General features: G+C 46.4%; 1 protein-coding gene and 1 pseudogene across 2 annotated transcripts in view; one reads left to right on the top strand and one right to left on the bottom strand.

The window, feature by feature from the left end:
• The window catches only part of DNAJA3 (DnaJ heat shock protein family (Hsp40) member A3), a 31098-nt gene extending 19632 nt beyond the window's left edge, over positions 1-11466 (bottom strand). The window contains exons 1-2 of one of the 2 annotated variants that reach the window (XM_069569543.1): positions 11154-11466; positions 2233-2366 (exon numbers count right to left, since the gene is read on the bottom strand). In XM_069569543.1, the coding sequence (XP_069425644.1) occupies positions 2233-2366; positions 11154-11364 (345 nt within the window). In that variant the 5' untranslated portion in view covers positions 11365-11466. The remainder of the gene's footprint in view (positions 1-2232; positions 2367-11153) is intronic. The other variant, XM_069569541.1, reaches the window with a different exon arrangement.
• On the top strand, positions 91-414 carry LOC138429354 (large ribosomal subunit protein eL37 pseudogene; annotated as a pseudogene).
• Positions 11467-19012: the final 7546 nt, after the last annotated feature.

Below are 19012 nucleotides of genomic sequence, written 5' to 3'. Positions count from 1 at the left end.
GCACATGCAAAGATGCTCAACGTGGCTAATTATTACAGAAACGCAAATCAAAACTACAATAAGGGCTTTGTTCTCGGCAGCAGAAGCAAGATGACCAAGGGAAGGTCATCGTTTGGAAAGCGACGGAGTAAGACGCACACGCTGTGCCGCCGCTGGGCCTCTAAGGCCTACCACCTTCAGAAGTCGACTTGCGCCAAGTATGGCTACCCTGCCAAGCGAAGAGAAAGTATAATTGGAATGCTAAAGATAAAAGACCAAATGCCACCAGGTCTGGTCGAATGAGGCACCTAAAAATTGTATACCCCAGATTCAGGCATGGGTTCTGTGAAGGATTGCACCTAAACCCAAGGGAGCAGCTGTTGTAGCATCCAGTTCATCTTAAGGATTTCAAAGATGAGTCGCACAATAAATGTTCTGGCTTTAAAAACAAATAAAAAAAACTACAATAAGGTATGACACACTGGTCAGCATGGCCATCATCAAAAAGTCTACAAATAAATGTTTGAGAGGGTGTGGAGAATCAATATCCATCAACTGATGAACAGATAAATAAAATGTAATATACCCATGCAACGGAATATTTGACCATTAAAAGGAATTAAGTACTGCTACCTGTTACAGCATGGATGAACCTGGTAAATATTATTCTGAAGTTAAAAAAAAAGTCACAAAAGTCTACATATTACTTTTCATTTCTATTTCATTTCTATGAAGTGTCCAGAATAGGCAAATCCCTAAAGACAGGAGGTAGGTTAGTGATTTCAAAGGCAGGAGAAAGAGGAGAATGGGGAACAAGGGCTTATGGCGTGAGGTTTCTTTTCGAGGTGCTGAAAATGTTCTCAAATTGATCGCAGTGATGCTTATACAACGCTTTGAATAAACTAAAGACCAGTGAGTTCTACCCATTAAAAAAAAGAGAAAGAGAGAGGAGAGAATAGCTACTCAAGCCATAAGCTGTTAGGTCTGGTCTTGATCAGTCCTTGATTCACAAATATTAGGCTTAGCCAAAGTATTTATTTCCCCACCAAAAAAATTTAAAAAAGAAAGAAAGAAAAAAAAAATCAAGACTCATAGCAAATTTACATAAAAGTAATTTTAAAAACTTCTCTTCTTTCTGGCCACACTGTGCACAACTTGTAGGATCTCAGATCCCCGAGCAGGGATTGAACCCAGGCCACAGCAGTGAAAGCTTGGAATCCCAGCCGCCAGACCACCAGGGAACTCCATGTAACTTTTAAAATTTAAATAGTATTCATTAACCTTATTAAACTGCTGCTGCTAAGTCACTTCAGTCGTGTCCGACTCTGTAGTGTGTCCGACTCTGTGCGATCCCAGAGATGGCAGCTCCCCCGTCCCTGGGATTCTCCAGGCAAGAACACTGGAGTGGGTTGCCATTTCCTTCTCCAATGCGTGAAAGTGAAAAGTGAACGTGAAGTCGCTCAGTCATGTCCGACTGTTCACGACGCCATGGACTGCAGCCTACCAGGCTTTTCCGTCCATGGGATTTTCCAGGCAAGAGTACTGGAGTGGGATGCCACTGCCTTTTCTGAACCTTATTAAACTAATCTTCTTTATTCTGACATTATAGCTTCCCTATGTTTTATGGTATTAAGGTGCTCTTTCTTCCAACAAATGATATTAACAGATTGCACCCAATTATTTCTAACATCTGTATTAGGCAACATAAAAAAGATAGCATTCTACATTGGCACCCTTGCTCTTTATTTTTTTTAAAATTTTTATTGTGCTGATCAGAGCAAAAGTCTGGAAACCACAGGTTGAGATAACTCACAGGCCACTTCACCAATCAGCCCAACACATTCTGGGATATGATAACGGGAGTTTCACACTTTTTGAGTTTAAAAAAAATAATAATTCTAAATTCATAAACTTTTATCTGAATGCAAAGAATGAGTACTTAAAACTTAGACCACCACATCTACCGATTCAGAAGACTCGGTAGATTCAGAAGAATAGACTTAAATACAAAAACAGCAATGGAAAAAGATTAAAAGAAAATCTCTGGTTCTGAGTCTGCGTTTCCTGAAGCATTAACCAGCGTGGCCTCAGGCATTGAGGAACATGCTCCAACAAAGCCAGCTTTGTCAGCCCACGTTGTCGGCTGCATACAACCCACACGTATAGGCACATGCACTGCACGGCTCAAGGTCACCCTAGATTCACACCATCCTTTCTACTGTCTCGCCTCTAAAATCTGGCTTCCACACAGACCTGGTAATAGGCTTTCTTGATCTCCTTCTGGCTGGCGCTCCGGGGCACTCCTAATATCTGGTAATAATCTTCTTTAGCCAAATGGGTGCTCGTGTGGAAGGAGGCAGTACAAACAAAAGGGTACCGTTTCACTCCTGAAAAAGAAAAAAGGAAAGAAAATCACTCTGGGAACGTATTCAACAAATGGAAACTGCGAGTTAAGTGACCAGCCAGGCCACACCTATGAAGGAGCAGAGGTAGGTCATGGCTTTTGGAGCCTGTTCTCCTCCAAGCCTTCTGGAGACCAAACTCACTGCACCTCAGAAATGGCTAAAGGGATTTCCCTGGTGGTCCAGTGGGTAAGAATCCACCTACCAACGCACGGGACATGGGCTTGATACCTGGTCCGGGAAGATCCCACACACTGTGGGGCAACTAAGCCCGTGAGCCACAACTACTGAGCCCACATGCTCTAGGGTCTGTGCTCCACAAGGAGAAGCCACTGCAAGAAGCCTGTGTGCAGCAACGGAGACCCGGCGTAGCCAAAAACAAAACCAAAAACAGCTAAACCCAGAGTATATGGAAAATACAAAAATCAGAGTGCGGGGTGTGGCTAGTCCTGCTGGACTACACGAGGGCTGCAGCCTCATTACCTCTCTAGAGATGGGGGCTGCACCTGGGGATGACTGAAAATCAACTTCACTCTCCTGTTACACAGCCGGCAGACCACTTACCATATCCCAGGTGCTGGCAGAGACCTCATCTCACTTAAAGCTCAGCAGCTCCCCAGGTTCTCTCCCGCCACCGTGCAACCCTGAACATCTGCTTATGGGGTGGTTTTCAGAGTGTGGTCCCTGAACCAGCAGCATCATTGGCCTCCTGGAAATGTACATTTTTCAGGCGCCACCCAAACCTGAATCCAAAACTCTGGACATAGGGTCCAACAAGCCATGTCTAACAAGCCCTCCAAGGGACGATTCTGCTGCACACTGTGGAGAACTGCTGGGCTAAAGAAATGGTTCTTGGTCTTCAGCGTCACACATCTCTGAGAGCATCTGATAAAAGCACTGACCCCTCCCCTAGAAACAATACATATATACAGACGCACAAGGTTAAACAACCCTGTGCCAGAACCTGTGTTGACCCCAGAGCACGTCAGAGCACATGGCAACCCCGCCTCCACGCCCTGCCTTCCTTTCAGGCCTCTTGCATCAGCAGCAGGGAGGCGGCTGATGGGACACAGCTACTCAACCTCCCTCTACTCTACCAACCTGTCACCAAGCGAAGGTGGGGGAGCCGCTCTACAAGCTGCCTCCTAACCCCCAACCCATCCTGTGACAGCTGAAGATGGGGAAGGTGAGGCTGGGGGGTGCGGAACAGGCCAAGTTAAGGCGGAGGGGAGGGAGGGGCCAAGAAAAAGAATGAAGACCAGGAGGCAGATCAGGTTTTTTAGTCAAAGTTTCCCCTGCCAGAGAGATTCACCAAATTCATTCAGCAAACATGCCTGCCAGGCACTGGGCTCCTTGCAGCAGACAGCAGCAAATCATGCCAAAGGTCTTGCCCTCCAGGAGCTTGTATTCATTCATGATCTCAACACTGGGCTAGGCACTGAGGACACAGACTGAGCAAAAGACTCAAAACCAGTGCCCTCAAGGAGCTTCCAACCCAGCAAGGGCATGTGGGAAGCAGTGTGAGAAGGGATGTTAATGCACAGGAACGCAGAGTGAGAACATAAAGCAGTATCCCCTAACCAGGGCCTCTCAACCCCCACACTGCTGAAGACGGGAGGATCCGATTCCCTGCTGGGGGGTAGGGGGGCTGTTAAGGGCTGAATTGTGTCCCCTGCCCAAATTCATATGCTGAAGTCTTAACCCTCGTGCCTCAGAACATGACTGTATTTGGAAATGGGGATCTTTAAAGAGGACCCTAACAAGTCTCAGACTACAGCCTTCAGAACTGTGAAAAAAGTAATCTGTCTTTTTAAGCCACTTATTCTCTGGTACTTTCCTATTGCAGCCTGTGTATTTATTTATATCCTAACATACCTATGTGCTTACTGGAGGATGTGTTAGCAGGATCCCCAGCTACCTAGTTATCAGGAGCACCTCCCGCTCTCAAACAGGTAACTAAAACTCCAGACACTGCCAGTTGCCCCCTGGAGGGCAGAATCACCTGCAGCTGAAAACCAGCACAACCCAGTCTCAGAAGTTTCAGTGAAGGTCTTCTAAGGCAGCTGCTGTTGAGCTGCAGAAATTAATTTGGCTAAGGAGGGTTGGAATCCATCCAGATTTTCGCTTGCAGTCCTGGCGTTGTTTGCAATAGCATTCTCATTCGCTTTCAAAAGTGCTCCCTTGGCAGTTACATCATATGATCACCTTTGGTTTGGAGGGAGAAAGTCCTTGTTCAGCTGTAGGTGCTATGACATAACTAGAGACTCAAGTAAGTGTGTATGGAGGCGGGGTAGGGTAAAGGGGTGGTTAGAGATGATGATGACAATGACAGGTGCTGGGAATAAACAGAAGGGCCTCTGAGTATGTTAGTTGTTGCTGTTGTTCAGTAGCTAAATCGTGTCCGACTTTTTGTGACCCCCATGGACTGCAGCACACCAGTCTTCCCTATCCTTCACTATCTCCCCAAATTTCCTCAAACTCACATCCATCAACTCAGTGATGCTAAAGCTGGATTTTATCCTGAGGACAACAGGGAGCTACTGCAAGTCTTAAACAGAGACTTGATCAGATATGCATGAAAAAGAACTCTCAAACCATTAACCAGGACTAGGAAACTACTTAAAATCTATCTAGGCACAAAAGACAGCCAAGGGTATTGAGCGTATCCAGGAAGGGTGCCGAGATTAAGGATAATCAGACATGAGAACAAGTAGGAAACAGTCAGTTCAGTTCAGTTGTTCAGTCATGTCCGACTCTTTGCGGCCCCATGGACTGCAGCACACCAGGCCTCCCTGTCCATCCCCAACTTTCAGAGTTTCCTCAAACTCATATCCATTGAGTTGGTGACGCCATCCAACTATCTTATCCTCTGTCGTCCCCTTCTCTTCCGGCCTTCAATCTTTCCCAGCATCAGGGTCTTATCAAATGAGTCAGCTCTTTGCATCAGGTGGCCAAAGTACTGGCATTTCAGTATCACTCCTTCCAAAGAAATCCCAGGGCTGATCTCCTTCAGAATGGACTGGTTGGATCTTCTTGCAGTCCAAGGGACTCTCAAGAGTCTTCTCCAACACCACAGCTCAAAAGCATCAATTCTTCGGCACTCAGCTTTCTTTATAGTTCAACTCTCACATCCATAGACGACTACTGGAAAAACCAAAGCTTTGACTAGATGGACCTCTGCTGGCACAGTAATGTCTCTGCTTTTTAATATGCTGTCTAGGTTGGTCATAACTTTTATTCCAAGGAGCAAGCGTCTTTTAATTTCATGGCTGCAGTCACCATCTGCAGTGATTTTGGAGCCCAAGAAAATAAAGTCTGTCACTGTTTCCATTGTTTCCCCATCTATTTGCCATGAAGTAATGAGACCAGATGCCATGATCTTCGTTTTCTGAATGTTGAGTTTCAAGCCAACTTTTTCACTCTCCTCTTTCACTTTCATCAAGAGGCTCTTTAGTTCTTCACATTCTGCCACAAGGGTGGTGTCATCTGCATACCTGAGGTTACTGATATTTCTCCCGGCAATCTTTATTCCAGCTTGTGCTTCACCCAGTCCAGCATTTCTCATGACATATTCTGCATATAAGTTAAATAAGCAGGGTGACAATATAGAGCCTTGACGTACTCCTTTCCTGATTTGGAACCAGTCTGTTGATCCATGTCCAGTTCTAACTGTTGCTTCCTGACCTGCATACAGATTTCTTAGGAGGAAACTAAGGTGGTCTGGTATTCCCATCTCTTTCAGAATTTTCCACAGTTTGTTGTGATCCACACTGTCAAAGGCTTTGGCATAGTCAATAAAGCAGAAGTAGATGTTTCTCTGGAACTCTCCCACTTTTTCAATGATCCAATGGATGTTGGCAATTTGATCTCTGGTTCCTCTGCCTTTTTTAAAACCAGCTTGAACACCTGGAAGTTCACGGTTCACATACAGCTGAAGCCTGGCTTGGAGAATTTTGAGCATTATTTTACTAGCATGTGAGATGAGTGCAACTGTGCAGTAGTTTGAGCATTCTTTGGCATTGCTTTTCTTTGGGATTGGAATGAAAACTGACCTTTTCCAGTCCTGTGGCCACTGCTGAGTTTCCCAAATTTGCTGGCATATTGAGTGCAACACTTTCACAGCATTATCTTTTAGGACTTGAAATAGTTCAACTGGAATTCCATCACCTCCACTAGCTTTGTTCGTAGCAATGCTTTCTAAGGCCACTTGACTTCACATTCCAGGATGTCTGGCTCTAGATGAGTGACCACACCATCATGATTATCTTGGTCGTGAAGATCTTTTTTGTATAGTTCTGTGTATTCTTGCCACCTCTTCTTAGTATCTTCTGCTTCTATTAGGTCCATACCATTTCTGTCCTTTATTAAGCCCATCTTTGCATGAAATGTTCTCTTGGTATCTCTAATTTTCTTGAAGAGATCTCTAGTCTTTCCCATTCTATGGTTTTCCTCTATTTCTTTGCACTGATCACTGAAGGTTTTCTTAAATCTCTCCTTGCTATTCTTTGGAACTCTACATTCAAATGGGTATATCTTTCCTTTACTCCTTTGCTTTTCACTTCTCTTCTTTTCACAGCTATTTGTAAGGCCTCCTCAGACAACCAGTTTGTCTTTTTGTATTTCTTTTTGGGGGGATGGTCTTGATCCCTGCCTCCTGTACAATGTCATGGACTTCCGTCCATAGTTCTTCAGGCACTCTATCAGATCTAACCCCTTGAATCTATTTCTCACTTCCACTTTATAGTTGTAAGGGATTTGACTTAGGTCATACAGGAAAGGTCTAGTGCTTTTCCCTACTTTCTTCAATTTAAGTCTGAATTTGGCAATAAGTTCATGATCTGAGCCACAGTCGCTCCTGGTCTTGTTTTTGCTGACTGTATAGAGCTTCTCCATCTTTGGCTGCAAGAATATAATCAATCTGATTTTCATATCAACCATCTGGTGATGTCCATGTGTAAAGTCGTCTCTCGTGTGTTGGAAGAGGGTGTTTGCTACGACTACTGCGTTCTCTTGGCTAAACTCCACTAGCCTTTGCCCTGCTTCATTCTGTACTCCAAGCCCAAATTTGCCTGTTACTCCAGGTATTTCTTGACTTCCTACTTTTGCATTCCAGTCCTCTATAATGAAAAGGAAATCTTTTGGGGGTGTTAGTTCTAGAAGGTCTTGTAGATCTTCATAGAACCGTTCAACTTCAGCTCCTTCAGCATTACTGGCCAAGGTATAGACTTGGATTACTGTGATACTGAATGGTTTGCCTTGGAAACAAACAGAGATCTTTCTGTTGTTTTTGAGATTGCATTCAAGAACTGCATTTCAGACTCTTTTTTTGACTATGATGGCTACTCCATTTCTTCTAAGGGATTCTTGCCCACCGTAGTAGATATAATGGTCATCTGAGTTAAAATCACCCATTTCAGTCCATTTTAGTTTGCTGATTCCTAAAATATCGATATTCACTCTTGCCATCTCCTATTTTGACCATTTCCAATTTGCCTTGATTTATGGACCTAACATTCCGGGTTCCTATGCAACATTGCTCTTTACAGCATTGGACTTTACTTCCATCACCAGTCACATCCACAACTGGGTGGTGTTGTTGCTTTGGCTCCATCTCTTCATTCTTTTTGGAGTTATTTCTCTACTGATCTCCAGCAGCATATTGAGCACCTACTGACCTGGGGAGTTCATCTTTCAGTGTCCTACGTTTTTGCCTTTTCATACTGTTCATGGGGTTCTCAAGGCAAGAATACTGGTTTGCCATTACAAATGAGAAGCAGGAAGCAGATCCATATTTTCTGGATCCCCCACACTGACTGACCCTAGATTTCCTGCAAATATGAAAAGCAGACAGTGTGGGAGCAAGCAGGGACCACTTTCTTTGGTCATATTTGAGAAAAAACAGCAGAGCTAGTGTCTGAGTGCTTCACTGCAGGAGTGAGGGGTTACCTTGACCCACCCTGCCTCTTCCCCTCATCCCCCTTTAATCCAGAAGGCAGAGGTCAGTAGTGGCAAAGGTTCTGGAAGCTGCAGGCTCAACATCATGAGGAGACAACTTGGGCTTGGGTTAAGAACAAGACACAGTAATGTGTAAAACTGAATATAAAGACAAGTCACATTGAACTAGTAGAAGTTTGATGGCTTCTGACACCATCCCAAAAGCATCAGTGATTAGCAAATGGCAACCCACTCCAATGTTCTTGCCTGGAGAATCCCAAGGGACAGGGGAGCCTGGTGGGCTGCCATCTCTGGGGTCGCACAGAGTCGGACAAGACTGACGCGACTTAGCAGCAGCAGCAGCAGCAGCAGCAAGAGTTCACTTAATAGATATATTCCCCACTACCCAAGATATGACCAATAAATGTCTGGACCATTTCAGAACAAGCCAGAACAGGATGAGCCTCCAAGTCATTCCAAGAATAGCCAACCTTCCACTCTGGGAGAAGGTGGTTGTGAAGTAACTACCTTCCACTCTGGGAGAAAAAGTCAGATTTAAAGTGTTGTTTTAACATCAGCTAATTGTACTACTGGATTTGCGATGAGATCGCAGACCAATGTCTGGGAGCTGAGTTGATGCCCTAAGATGTGATAGGTAACAGAGCACCACGAAGGACGCTGCCTCTCACACATGTTCAGTACCTGACACAAAACATGCCCACTGTGGGCACTGGGCTCACTTGGGGAAAAGGACAGCTGACCGCGTAGTTCCTCAGTAATGACCCCATGCCAGGCTCAGTATTTAGCGCTTGTCTGTCTCCTTTCACACATACACAATCACTAAAAAATGTTCCCCAAATGTGCGTACGTGATATGAACAAATTTACCTTCATAGATATCTAAAGTGAATTCGCTCAGTCATGTCTGACTCTTAAGATGTCTAAGGAATTATATTTCAGCATAAAGATGCAGGCAAATGCTATTCACAACAACCTTGATATTAGAAAATGTTGGCAAAACCTAAAAATGACCACTTTTGCTCATATTAAGAAATACAGCATGACATCATTTCCAAATCCTGAGGAAACCAGGGCAGACTACTGTGAGGAAATATAGGTAGCAGGAACAGAATAAACAAATGGGATCACCTGACCAAAATCATAGCCCATCTCTTTGTTCTCTGCTGTATCCCCAGTACCTAGAACAGACCCTGGCATATGACAAGTCCTCAATAAATACCTGTAAATTAAAATATTTTCAATTAAGGATGAGAAACACAAAAGATTTAAATAATCCACCCAGGTCTCTCTCTCTCTCACAGACAGACAGACACACACACACACACACACACACACACTACTGGAACCAGTGTTCACTGTACAAGGCAATCACAATTACTGATACATAATGACTGGCTTTTATGTAAGCATTACAAAACTGGATCTTATTAGGACATTATCTTAAGTAAATTACCTTGTCAGGACCCTCTAATTAATCATCTCTGTAAGTTTATAGATAAAATAGCATTTGCACAAATTCTAGGGGGGACACAAACATCTAGCACAACTCAGGCACATAATTAGTGGTTCAATGTTTCCTCCTTCCTTATCTCACTATAAGGGAAATTGCCCAAACACACAGAGTAAGAAACCACCATGGCTAAGCTAAAAAGCTTAATATATGCTAATTCAACATCACCCCCATCAATTACAGAAGCAGCAGGCAAAGAGCAATCACTTTTTAGTTTTGTGACATTCTACAGGTTAACATCTAAGACTCAGTTTCTTAACCTATAAAACAGAATAACAGTGGGAATTCCCTGGCAGTCCAGTGGTTAGGAGTTTTCACTTTCACTGAAGGGGCCCAGCTCTACTCCTGGTTGGGGGACTAACATCCCACAAGACCACCAGCTTGGCCAAATAATAGTACTCGTCTACCTCATGGAAGCAATCCATGCCTCATACATAGGAAGTGCTTAGTAAATATTAGCTTGTGTTTTTATTGCAATAACCAACACACAGTGCTCAGTCCCTAAAGTGTTCAACTCTTCCCGACTCCAAGGACTGTAGCCCGCCAGGCTCTGCCCGTAGGATTTCCCAGGTATCAATAATGGAGTGGGGTGCCATTCCCTTCTCCAGGCGATCTCCCCGACCCAAGGATAGAACCTGCGTCTCCTGCACTGGCAGGCCAGAATCTCTACCGCACTGAGCCACCACGGAAGCCCAACAACCAACATAAGGACCTCTAAAAAACAGTGTGCCCTTGAATTTACACCGTGTGGCAGAAAGAGACTAAGCTCTGAAAGAATAACTCTAGGTTCGGGACAACTCTCCCTTATCTAACTTTATGACCTTGGGCGGGTCAACTCTGCTAGAACCTCAGTTTCCCATTCTTTAAAATGGGGATCATTATCCCCACCTTGTAGGGCTGTCACCGTCAAGTGAAATGAGGTACACAGTGCCCACCGAGCCCAAGAGCCGGTGCTCACCGAATGGCAGTTACCTCTGCCCCGCCGCTACAGGCTAGGAAGTAGAGGGATGAGAAAGGAATTGGGCACGGGAGCACTAGGTGGCGGGAAAGAGGCCTCCAGAAATGTTGCCAGAGAGGTGAAGGTTCACGGCCTCGGAGCGTTTCGTCCCCTCCGCTCGAGGCTCCACGCAGCTCTTCCTCCTTCACCGCTTCTGGGCAGCCATCTGGGCCTCTCTGCCTCCTGCCGGCCCACCTCCCCCGAGCGGTTCCGCAAGTAGGTCAGAAGACACACTCCATCCCGCTACCCCCGTAGCTGGAGCGAAACAAGTCACTCCTTTCCAGGCCTTGGGCGCTAGAGCCTGCCCTCACCTGTGAAGCTGACACCGGGTCTCAATGTCAGCAGCGCCCCGGGACCGCGACCTCCCAGGGAAGGCGGGAAGGTGGTGACGCTCAAATTGCGGCCCAGCGACGCCCCCACCACGCCCCCCATGGGCGGCCGGGCCCCTCTCCCCGCAGCCGCCGGCAGCCGGGGGGTCCCCACAGCCACCAGCAACCAGCGTGCGGAGCGCCGCGCCGCCATCTTGGCCCGGGGACACTGCGCCTGCGCCACCCGGCTCAAGGCGGCCTCACGAGGACGACGCACGCGCGCGGAGCCGGCGTTTCCGGGGGCGGGGCCTGCTGCGGGCACTCGAGCAGGGGGGGGGGGGAACTACGAGCGTTGCGCGTGCGCATCCGCACCCAGTGCGCTTTCTCGGTCGCTGACTCCGAAAAGGTATTTACTCTAAAAAGTGCTAATTGGTAACTTGGCTTAAGAAGATCCTTCATTCTGTGCTAGACGATCAAAAGTGCATCTTATCTGTGTAAAGACGTGGTTGAATGTAGCCGAATGTAACGGGTCTGAGGGGCCTGGCCGGGGCGCGCGGGGGGGGGGCGGACTACAAGTCCCGGCGTGCAATGCGGCCGTACTTCCGCAGATCCCAGCATGCCGTGCGGCTTCCTTCCTCTTGACCCTGAGTCTCAGGTCTTGCCGGGGTTACTCACTCGTGTGCGCAAGCGGTTGCCTTGGTTAACGTATTCCCAGAGCCAGGCTTCACGCTCACTGTTCCTCTGGCTGATTCACCACGAAAAGGACTTGGATCGCTCGGCTCTCTGCTAAGCGTATTTGTCTTCTCCAAACCTGTAGTGAACTTGCCGATCGCGGACTGTGAGCCGAGCTACCCAAAAACGAGTTTAATAAACGTTGTGGGTACCTACACGGTGCCACGCGCGTTCTAGAACGTCGAGGATACAGTGATGACTGACACACCATCCCTGCTTTGTAGGAGCACACAGTGAGGCGAGAGGCATCTTAGCCACTAAGATAACGTGGTAACAATGTTACAGGCACACAGGCGAGGGAGTTTCTCCGACAGATTGAGGGTATTGCGGTGTCAGGGAAGGCATCTAAGAGGCAACAGACTTTGGTGAAAACTGCGCCAGGTTGGAGTGGAGGGGAAGAGTGTTCTAAGTAGCAAGAACTTCAAAAGCAGATGCGAAAATACTTGCCCTATACGCGCTAGCTAAACTTAGGATATATGACTGGAGATAAGTCTAGAAAGAAGAACCTGGCCTGGTTAGTCCTGCAGAGGGGTTTCCGCTTTCACAATCCCACCACCACCGCCCCCCCCCCCCCCAACAATAGAAAGGGAACCTGAGGGCTCCTGGATGGATTTAAGGTGATCTGTGCTCCTTGCCCCTCCCCCATTACACATGACATTTTTGTGTATGTGGTTATTAATCTGGGGAAATATCCATAGCTTTCATAAGTCAAATTCTCCACAGGCGCTAAGATTGAAAGAAGGTTAAAAACCACTGGTCCAGTGAAGAACAGTTAGGAGGCTGCTGTAAACTGCAAGGAATACTTGGGAGTTTGGGCTAGGGAATTCAGAGAACTGAGGTGAGCAAGGGATGTTATAGAGAAACAGGAAAAGATTGATATGGGATGGGAAGTGGGTATAAGTTTGTTTGATATATTCAACAAATATTTAAATGTCTCCAGCATAGTGCTTTTGGGCTTCCCTGGTGGCCCAGACCGTAAAGAATCCCGTCTGCAATTGGGGAGACCTGGGTTCAGTCCCGTGGTTGGGAAGATCCCCTGGAGAAGGGTGCGGCAACTCATTCTAGTATTCTTGTCTGGAGAATTCCCATGAGCAGAGAAGCCTGGCAGGCTACAGTCCTTGGGGTTGCAAAGAGTCAGACACGACTAAGCGACTAAGCACAGCACAGCATAGCGCTTTAAGTGTGGGCTCTGGAGTCAGACTGCCTGGGACCGAATCCCAGCTCTGCCAGTTAACAGTGGTGTGTCCTTTGACAACGTACTTTACCTCTCTGTGCCTGTTTCCTTTCTCTAAAATGGGCATAGTAGTACCAGGGAGTAGTCATACCTCAAGGGATCATCTGAGGAGAGAGTGAGATAATCCGTGTAAAGCCTTCCTACTGTACTTGGCATGTAGTACGTGTTCAGTATGTGCTGAGGCTCTGTGCTAAGCACTGGGACACCAGAGAGAATGCTGACAGTTACTTGCCCACAGGGATCCCAAAACCTAAGGGGAGGTGCTGGTTGAGAGAAGTACAGCTTTCAGGAATAAAAGCTGAGAACAAGAGCCAAAGAGATTTTCATTTACCACCTCAGAGTAAGTTAGGAATGAGGGCTCACTAGTATGAAACCTTTGTCAGCCTTGTAACCCTCATTTTTTGGTATTTTAGTCCCCCTCCTCCATCTATTTCCCCATAGTGATTAACAGCAAAGATCCTTCATACAGAAAGTGGGTACGTATTCTTGTTTTAGTGGGTAGCAGGAAGGCTATTTGTCAGGGAGCCTATATCTCCTCTTATGAAGCAGAGTGCCCCAGGGTGGTGGAGTAGGTGAGGGTGGATACTAAAGGAGGGAAGAAAGGCCCTGAACAGAACACAGAAAGCCTCTGGCAAGATTCCCTGGTGAGGGGACCTCCCTGTGATCCAGTGATTAAGAATCCACCTTCCAATGCAGGGGACATGGGTTCAATCCCTGGCCGGGAACTAAGATCCCAGATGCTACGGGCAACTATACCCACATGCCTCAACTAGGGGCAACTATACCCACATGCCTCAACTAGGGGCAACTATACCCGCATGCCTCAACTAGGGGCAACTATACCCGCATGCCTCAACTAGAGACACAGCCAGAAAAAGGAAAAAAAAGACTCCCTGGAGAGAATAGCCTAGGCCTGCTCCTGGTTTCTCTCACTGCTGATCACCATAGAAAAACAGGAGATGATACAATTACTAAGTATGAGTATGGTACAAAGCTTGGGAAGTCTCCACAGAAGTGGTCCTTGGTTTGTGCTTCCTGAATCAGCCTGAGTCATGGTTGTTTGGAGACAATGAATATGCTCTTTTTATGTTCTTTAAGCAGTGGTCATGCCAAACTAAAAATCCTGGGAAAGGAGCGGTTTGGGGGAAAAAGATAATGAAGTTCTTTTTTTTCTTTTGGCCACGTTGGGTCTTCACTGCAGTGCTTGGGTTTTCTTGGTGTGGAGCACAGGCATTAGGCGCATGAGCTCAGTGGTTTTGGCTTGCTGGCTGTAGGGTGCGCGGGCTTCAGTAGTTGCGGCACAAGGCTCGCTAGTCGTGGCTCTCGGGCCCTGGAGCATACAGGCTTCAGTAGTTGTGGTGCACTGGCTTAGTTGCTCTGCAGCAGGTGGAATCTTCCCGGACCAGGGATCAAACCCTGTCTCCTTCATTGGCAGGCAGGTTCCCATCCACTGTGCCACCAGCAAAGTCTGATAATGAATTATCTTTATTTGGACGTAACAACCTTGAGACATCTACAGGACCAATTTCAGGCAGTCTCTTTCCGGTTCACAAAGAACTTCCTCATGTTTTCTCTCCTGATACAATCACAGCCCTCTAGGTTAAGTAGGGCAGAGGCTAGCCCCATTTTTAGGAATGGACCCTCTCCCTAGCATCCCGCAAAACACCACCAAACTAAGCCCTGAAAAGTGGAAAGACTTCTCCAACGTCACACAGCTTGTGGGTCGGTGAACCAAGATCTTGTAACAGCCAAACCAGAGCTCTTTCCTTTAAACCATGTGCCTTCATAGATTATGATCAATAGTTCCCAGTCATACAGCTCTGGATGGCTTACAAAGCACTTCCTCATGCAGAATATCATTTGCTTTTCACAAGGAAAGGAAGCAGGGCTAATATTTACTACCACCCTCACCTACAGACTATTTCACTGCCATGCAAGTCTTTCAGCTGTGATGAAACACAAACAGATCCTCCCCAGGCTTGTGATTAAAAACTGGGATGAGCACACAGGACAGAGCTACCCACACTGTCGGGCAGAATATGTCCTGGGTCTGTTTCCTCCACCACTTCCCCCCAACTCCCGCTGCCCCCTTCTCCAGTCTAAAGCCAAAAACTTGAGCTCTAAGGAGAAACAAACGTTTTGCAAGAGGCAGACAAGTTGCGCAAGCCTCTCCCCGTCTTCACTTCTCATTTTACTATTCCACTGGGCCCTCTCCGGCTCCCCCGAGTTGAGGAGGTCTGTGAGTGCTAGCAGGGAATTGAAGCATGGTCCACCAGGACATGCCGGACTGAAGGCCAAAGGAGACCAGAGGGGCTACCTCATGATTTCCAGTGGATACTGGCCACCTGAGGTACAAGGGACCTCCCAAGTCCTTGGCTCTGTGATGGAGTGGCTGGTTCTTCTCCACTGTGAGTGAGGAGCCCTTCCAGGAAGGGCAGAAGGGCCTAAGCCTTCAAGGGCAATACAAGCCAGCTCACCATTTCTCTAGTAGTGTTTTCTTTCCTCCCCAAGACTGTGTGTGTGTTAGCTGCTCTGTCGTGTCTGACTTTGTGACCCTGTGGACTCTAGCCCGCCAGGTTCCTCTGTCCGTGAGGATTCTCCAGGCAAGCATGCTGGAATGGGGTACCGATCCCTTCTCCAGGGTATCTTCTGGAGCCAGAAATGGAACCCAGGTCTCCTGCATTGCGGGCAGATTCTTTAACCGTCTTACCAGGGAAGCCCAAGAGAGTATGGGACAATTCCGAGGAAGTGTGGAGTGTCCTGCCCAGATGTTCCCAGGCCTGACCTCTGCAATGGGTGTAGTTCCCTGCAGCAGGAGATGAACTGTGTCCTTGCCTGGCTGACCCAGATACTTCCAATGGGACTTTCGTAGTAATGATTTCCTTGAAAGCCCTTTAAACCACAAGTGACTCCAGCTCCCAGCTGAATACCGTTCTGCCCAAACTAGGCTTAAACTTCAGCAGTGTTTTACAAACCTGAGAAATGAAAGGAACTTTTTTTTTTGAATATTTATTTAATTTGGCTTTGTGGGGTCTTAGCTGCAGCACCGGGGATCTTCTTCATGTCATGGGGCTTCTTTCGTTGTGGCTCATGGACTCTAGCTGTGACCTTTGGGCTTAGTTGTCCCGTGGTATGTGGGATCTTCGTTCCCCAACCAGGGATTGATTCCATGTCCCCCCTGCATTGCAAGGTGGATTTTTATTTATCATTTTCTTTTAATTATAGGGGGATGGTTCCCTATGCCGTGTAGCCCGCCATGCTCCTCTGTCAATGGAACTCTCCAGGCAAGAATACTGGAGTGGGTTGCCATTCCCTTCTCCAGGGCATCTTCTTAACCAAGAGATTGAACCTGGGTCTCCCGCATTGTGGCCAGATTCTTCATGGTCTGAGCCACCAGGGAAGCCCTGCAAGGTGGATTTTTAACCATTGGACCACTAGGAAAGTCCCTGAAAGGAACTCTGAAATGGAAAAAAAGGGGGGGGGAGGGGCAGATCACAGATGCTGAGAATAAAACTCTGGATCCCCCAGTGATTAGCAGACTCCAAAGTGCAAAACATCACCTTGAAAATGACAGACTTTTCTATGGAAATGTCCTTTAGTTTGAATTATCACCACAAAAGTTAAAGTGTGTGTTTCTATTAAAATATTCGGGGACTTCCCTGGTGGTCCAGCGGTTAAGATTCTGGGCTTCCATTGCAGGGGGCATGGTTTAAATCCCTAGTCATGGAGCTAAGATTCCCCCATGCTGCATGGTGTGGCCAAAAATAAATATACATAACTTGCAAAAAATCAGAACAAATCACTAGATGTAGTAAGACTCCTGAACCCCAAGACTACATGGGTACACCTCCATAAACAAGAAAATAACAACACAAGCTGCACTGTCATGTTTTTCTCCATTTTTGAAATGTATTTTGTTGCTTAATAGTTCTTTTCCTGTGTTGACATAACTACACATGCCTTTCTATGCCAGCTCCTGAAATGAACATGGCTTATGCATAAAAAAGTGTTTTCAATGTATATTTTAATAAACAGTCATTTCAAGGGCAGATAACTAGATCTAAATAATTTGCTGTTGGCACTGCAGCTGGCCTCATATCTCCCTCTCTTGCAAAAATTCTACTTTACAGAAACCACTGACCTTGCTGAAGATTAAGGGAACACCATGTCAGATACTTCTTTTCTTTAGCATCATAGTATAAAATAAAGATGCATCCTAAGGCTCTTTAATGCTTGTTTGTGTGTGTGTGTGTGTGTGTGTATGTGTGTGTTTGGTTTCTTTTTGCTTGTCCCTTTTCTTTCTGCTGATGTCTCTTCCTGTGGTTACATGAAGCACTTCTGATTTCTCCAGAATGAAGACTTCACTACAACTGGACTCCCAAATTCTTGTTCATTATTAATTACCCTTGGAAATAGGACCTGTGAAATCGACATCATCTTGCCATGCACCTAGCTAACCAGACATCCTCCCTTTGTTGAAATTTGATCCACGTTTTGATAGACTGCCTTTGACGGTGGAGAGGTGTTTTCCAGTGTCCTTATAAGCAAACAGAGAGGTTGGGATTCTAGGATTGCAGAGACAAAGCTAGTAATTCTAGCCCTGGGGGGCTAGAAAGAATCGTGCAGGCTATCAGTTGAGTTTTGCAATCCATGAAAAAATTTATTCTGCTCAAGTCTGCAGCAGTCTTCCAGGTCTGAACTCTCTACTAGAATCACTCTCTCCAGCCAGAATGGACCTGGCTACATGTGGGATGGTCACTCTCTGGGCCTTGATGATATCCCTCTGGCCCTTCCCTCTCCCCTGCTATGGCACTCAAGTTGGTCACTATGGCAACCGAAAAGTTGACATTCTTCTAGTTTTCTTCCACCAGCCCCTAGTTTATAGCAAGAGTCACATGACCCAGCACAGCCAGAGTCAGAACTTTAACCCCCAGAGGTAACAAATGGACGTGTTTAGTCGCTCCGCTTTGTCTGACTCTTTGCCACCCCATGGACTGCAGCACGCTAAGTTTCCCTGTCCTTCACTATCTCCCAGAGTTGCTCAAACTCATATCCATTGAGTCGGTGATGCCATCCAACCATCTCATCCTCTATTGCCCTCTCTCCTCCTGTCCTCAATCCTCCCAGCATCAGGGTCTTTTCCAATGAGTCAGCTCTTTGCATCAGGTGGCCAGAGTATTGGAGTGTCAGCTTCAGCATCAGTCCTTCCAATGAATATTCAGGATTGATTTCCTTTAGGATTGACTGGTTAGATCTCCTTGCTGTCCAATGGGCTCTCAAGAGTCTTCCCTAGCACCACAGTTTGAAAGCATCAAATGGACATTCCATGGGCTACAGATATGGGGACCTTAAACCAAAGGAAATAAGCCAGTCACAGAAGGATAAATGGTGTATTAGTCACTTAGATTTGGTATCTAAAGTAGTCAAATTCATAGAAACAGGAAGCAGAATGATAGTTACTAGGGGTTGGGGAGAAGGGGAAATGGAGTGCTATTGTCTAATGGCTATAGTTCCAGTGTTGCATGGAAAAGTTTAACACTCCTGAATTGTATAGGTAAAAATGTTAAATTTTATTTATTTTTCTTGCCACAATTTTTTATAAAAAGCACAAGCGATGTCTGCAATATTGAAATAACCAACCAACTGAAGACTGCACTAATGGTGCCTTTTGCAAAGCTGCTGGAATTCCAGTGTCTGAAGAGTATGTCATGGGAAAGCTACACTTCAGTGGCTGTCAGCCTGCTCAAAATTTAAAATCCCAGCTCAGTCAACTTAACCTGACAGTCTATGGAGATCAAAGTTCCCTCCTAACTCAGTAATGGCCTCTGAGTGGTCACAGTTTACCTGTGAGAACTGAAAAAAAGAACTTGTATTTTAGGGATCCATGCATGCTAAT

The sequence above is a fragment of the Ovis canadensis genome, chromosome 24 (assembly GCF_042477335.2).
Source record: "Ovis canadensis isolate MfBH-ARS-UI-01 breed Bighorn chromosome 24, ARS-UI_OviCan_v2, whole genome shotgun sequence".
NCBI classification, from domain to species: Eukaryota; Metazoa; Chordata; class Mammalia; order Artiodactyla; family Bovidae; genus Ovis; species Ovis canadensis.
Note: the sequence above shows the minus strand (reverse complement) of the source record. Positions and strands in the feature narration are given on the sequence as shown.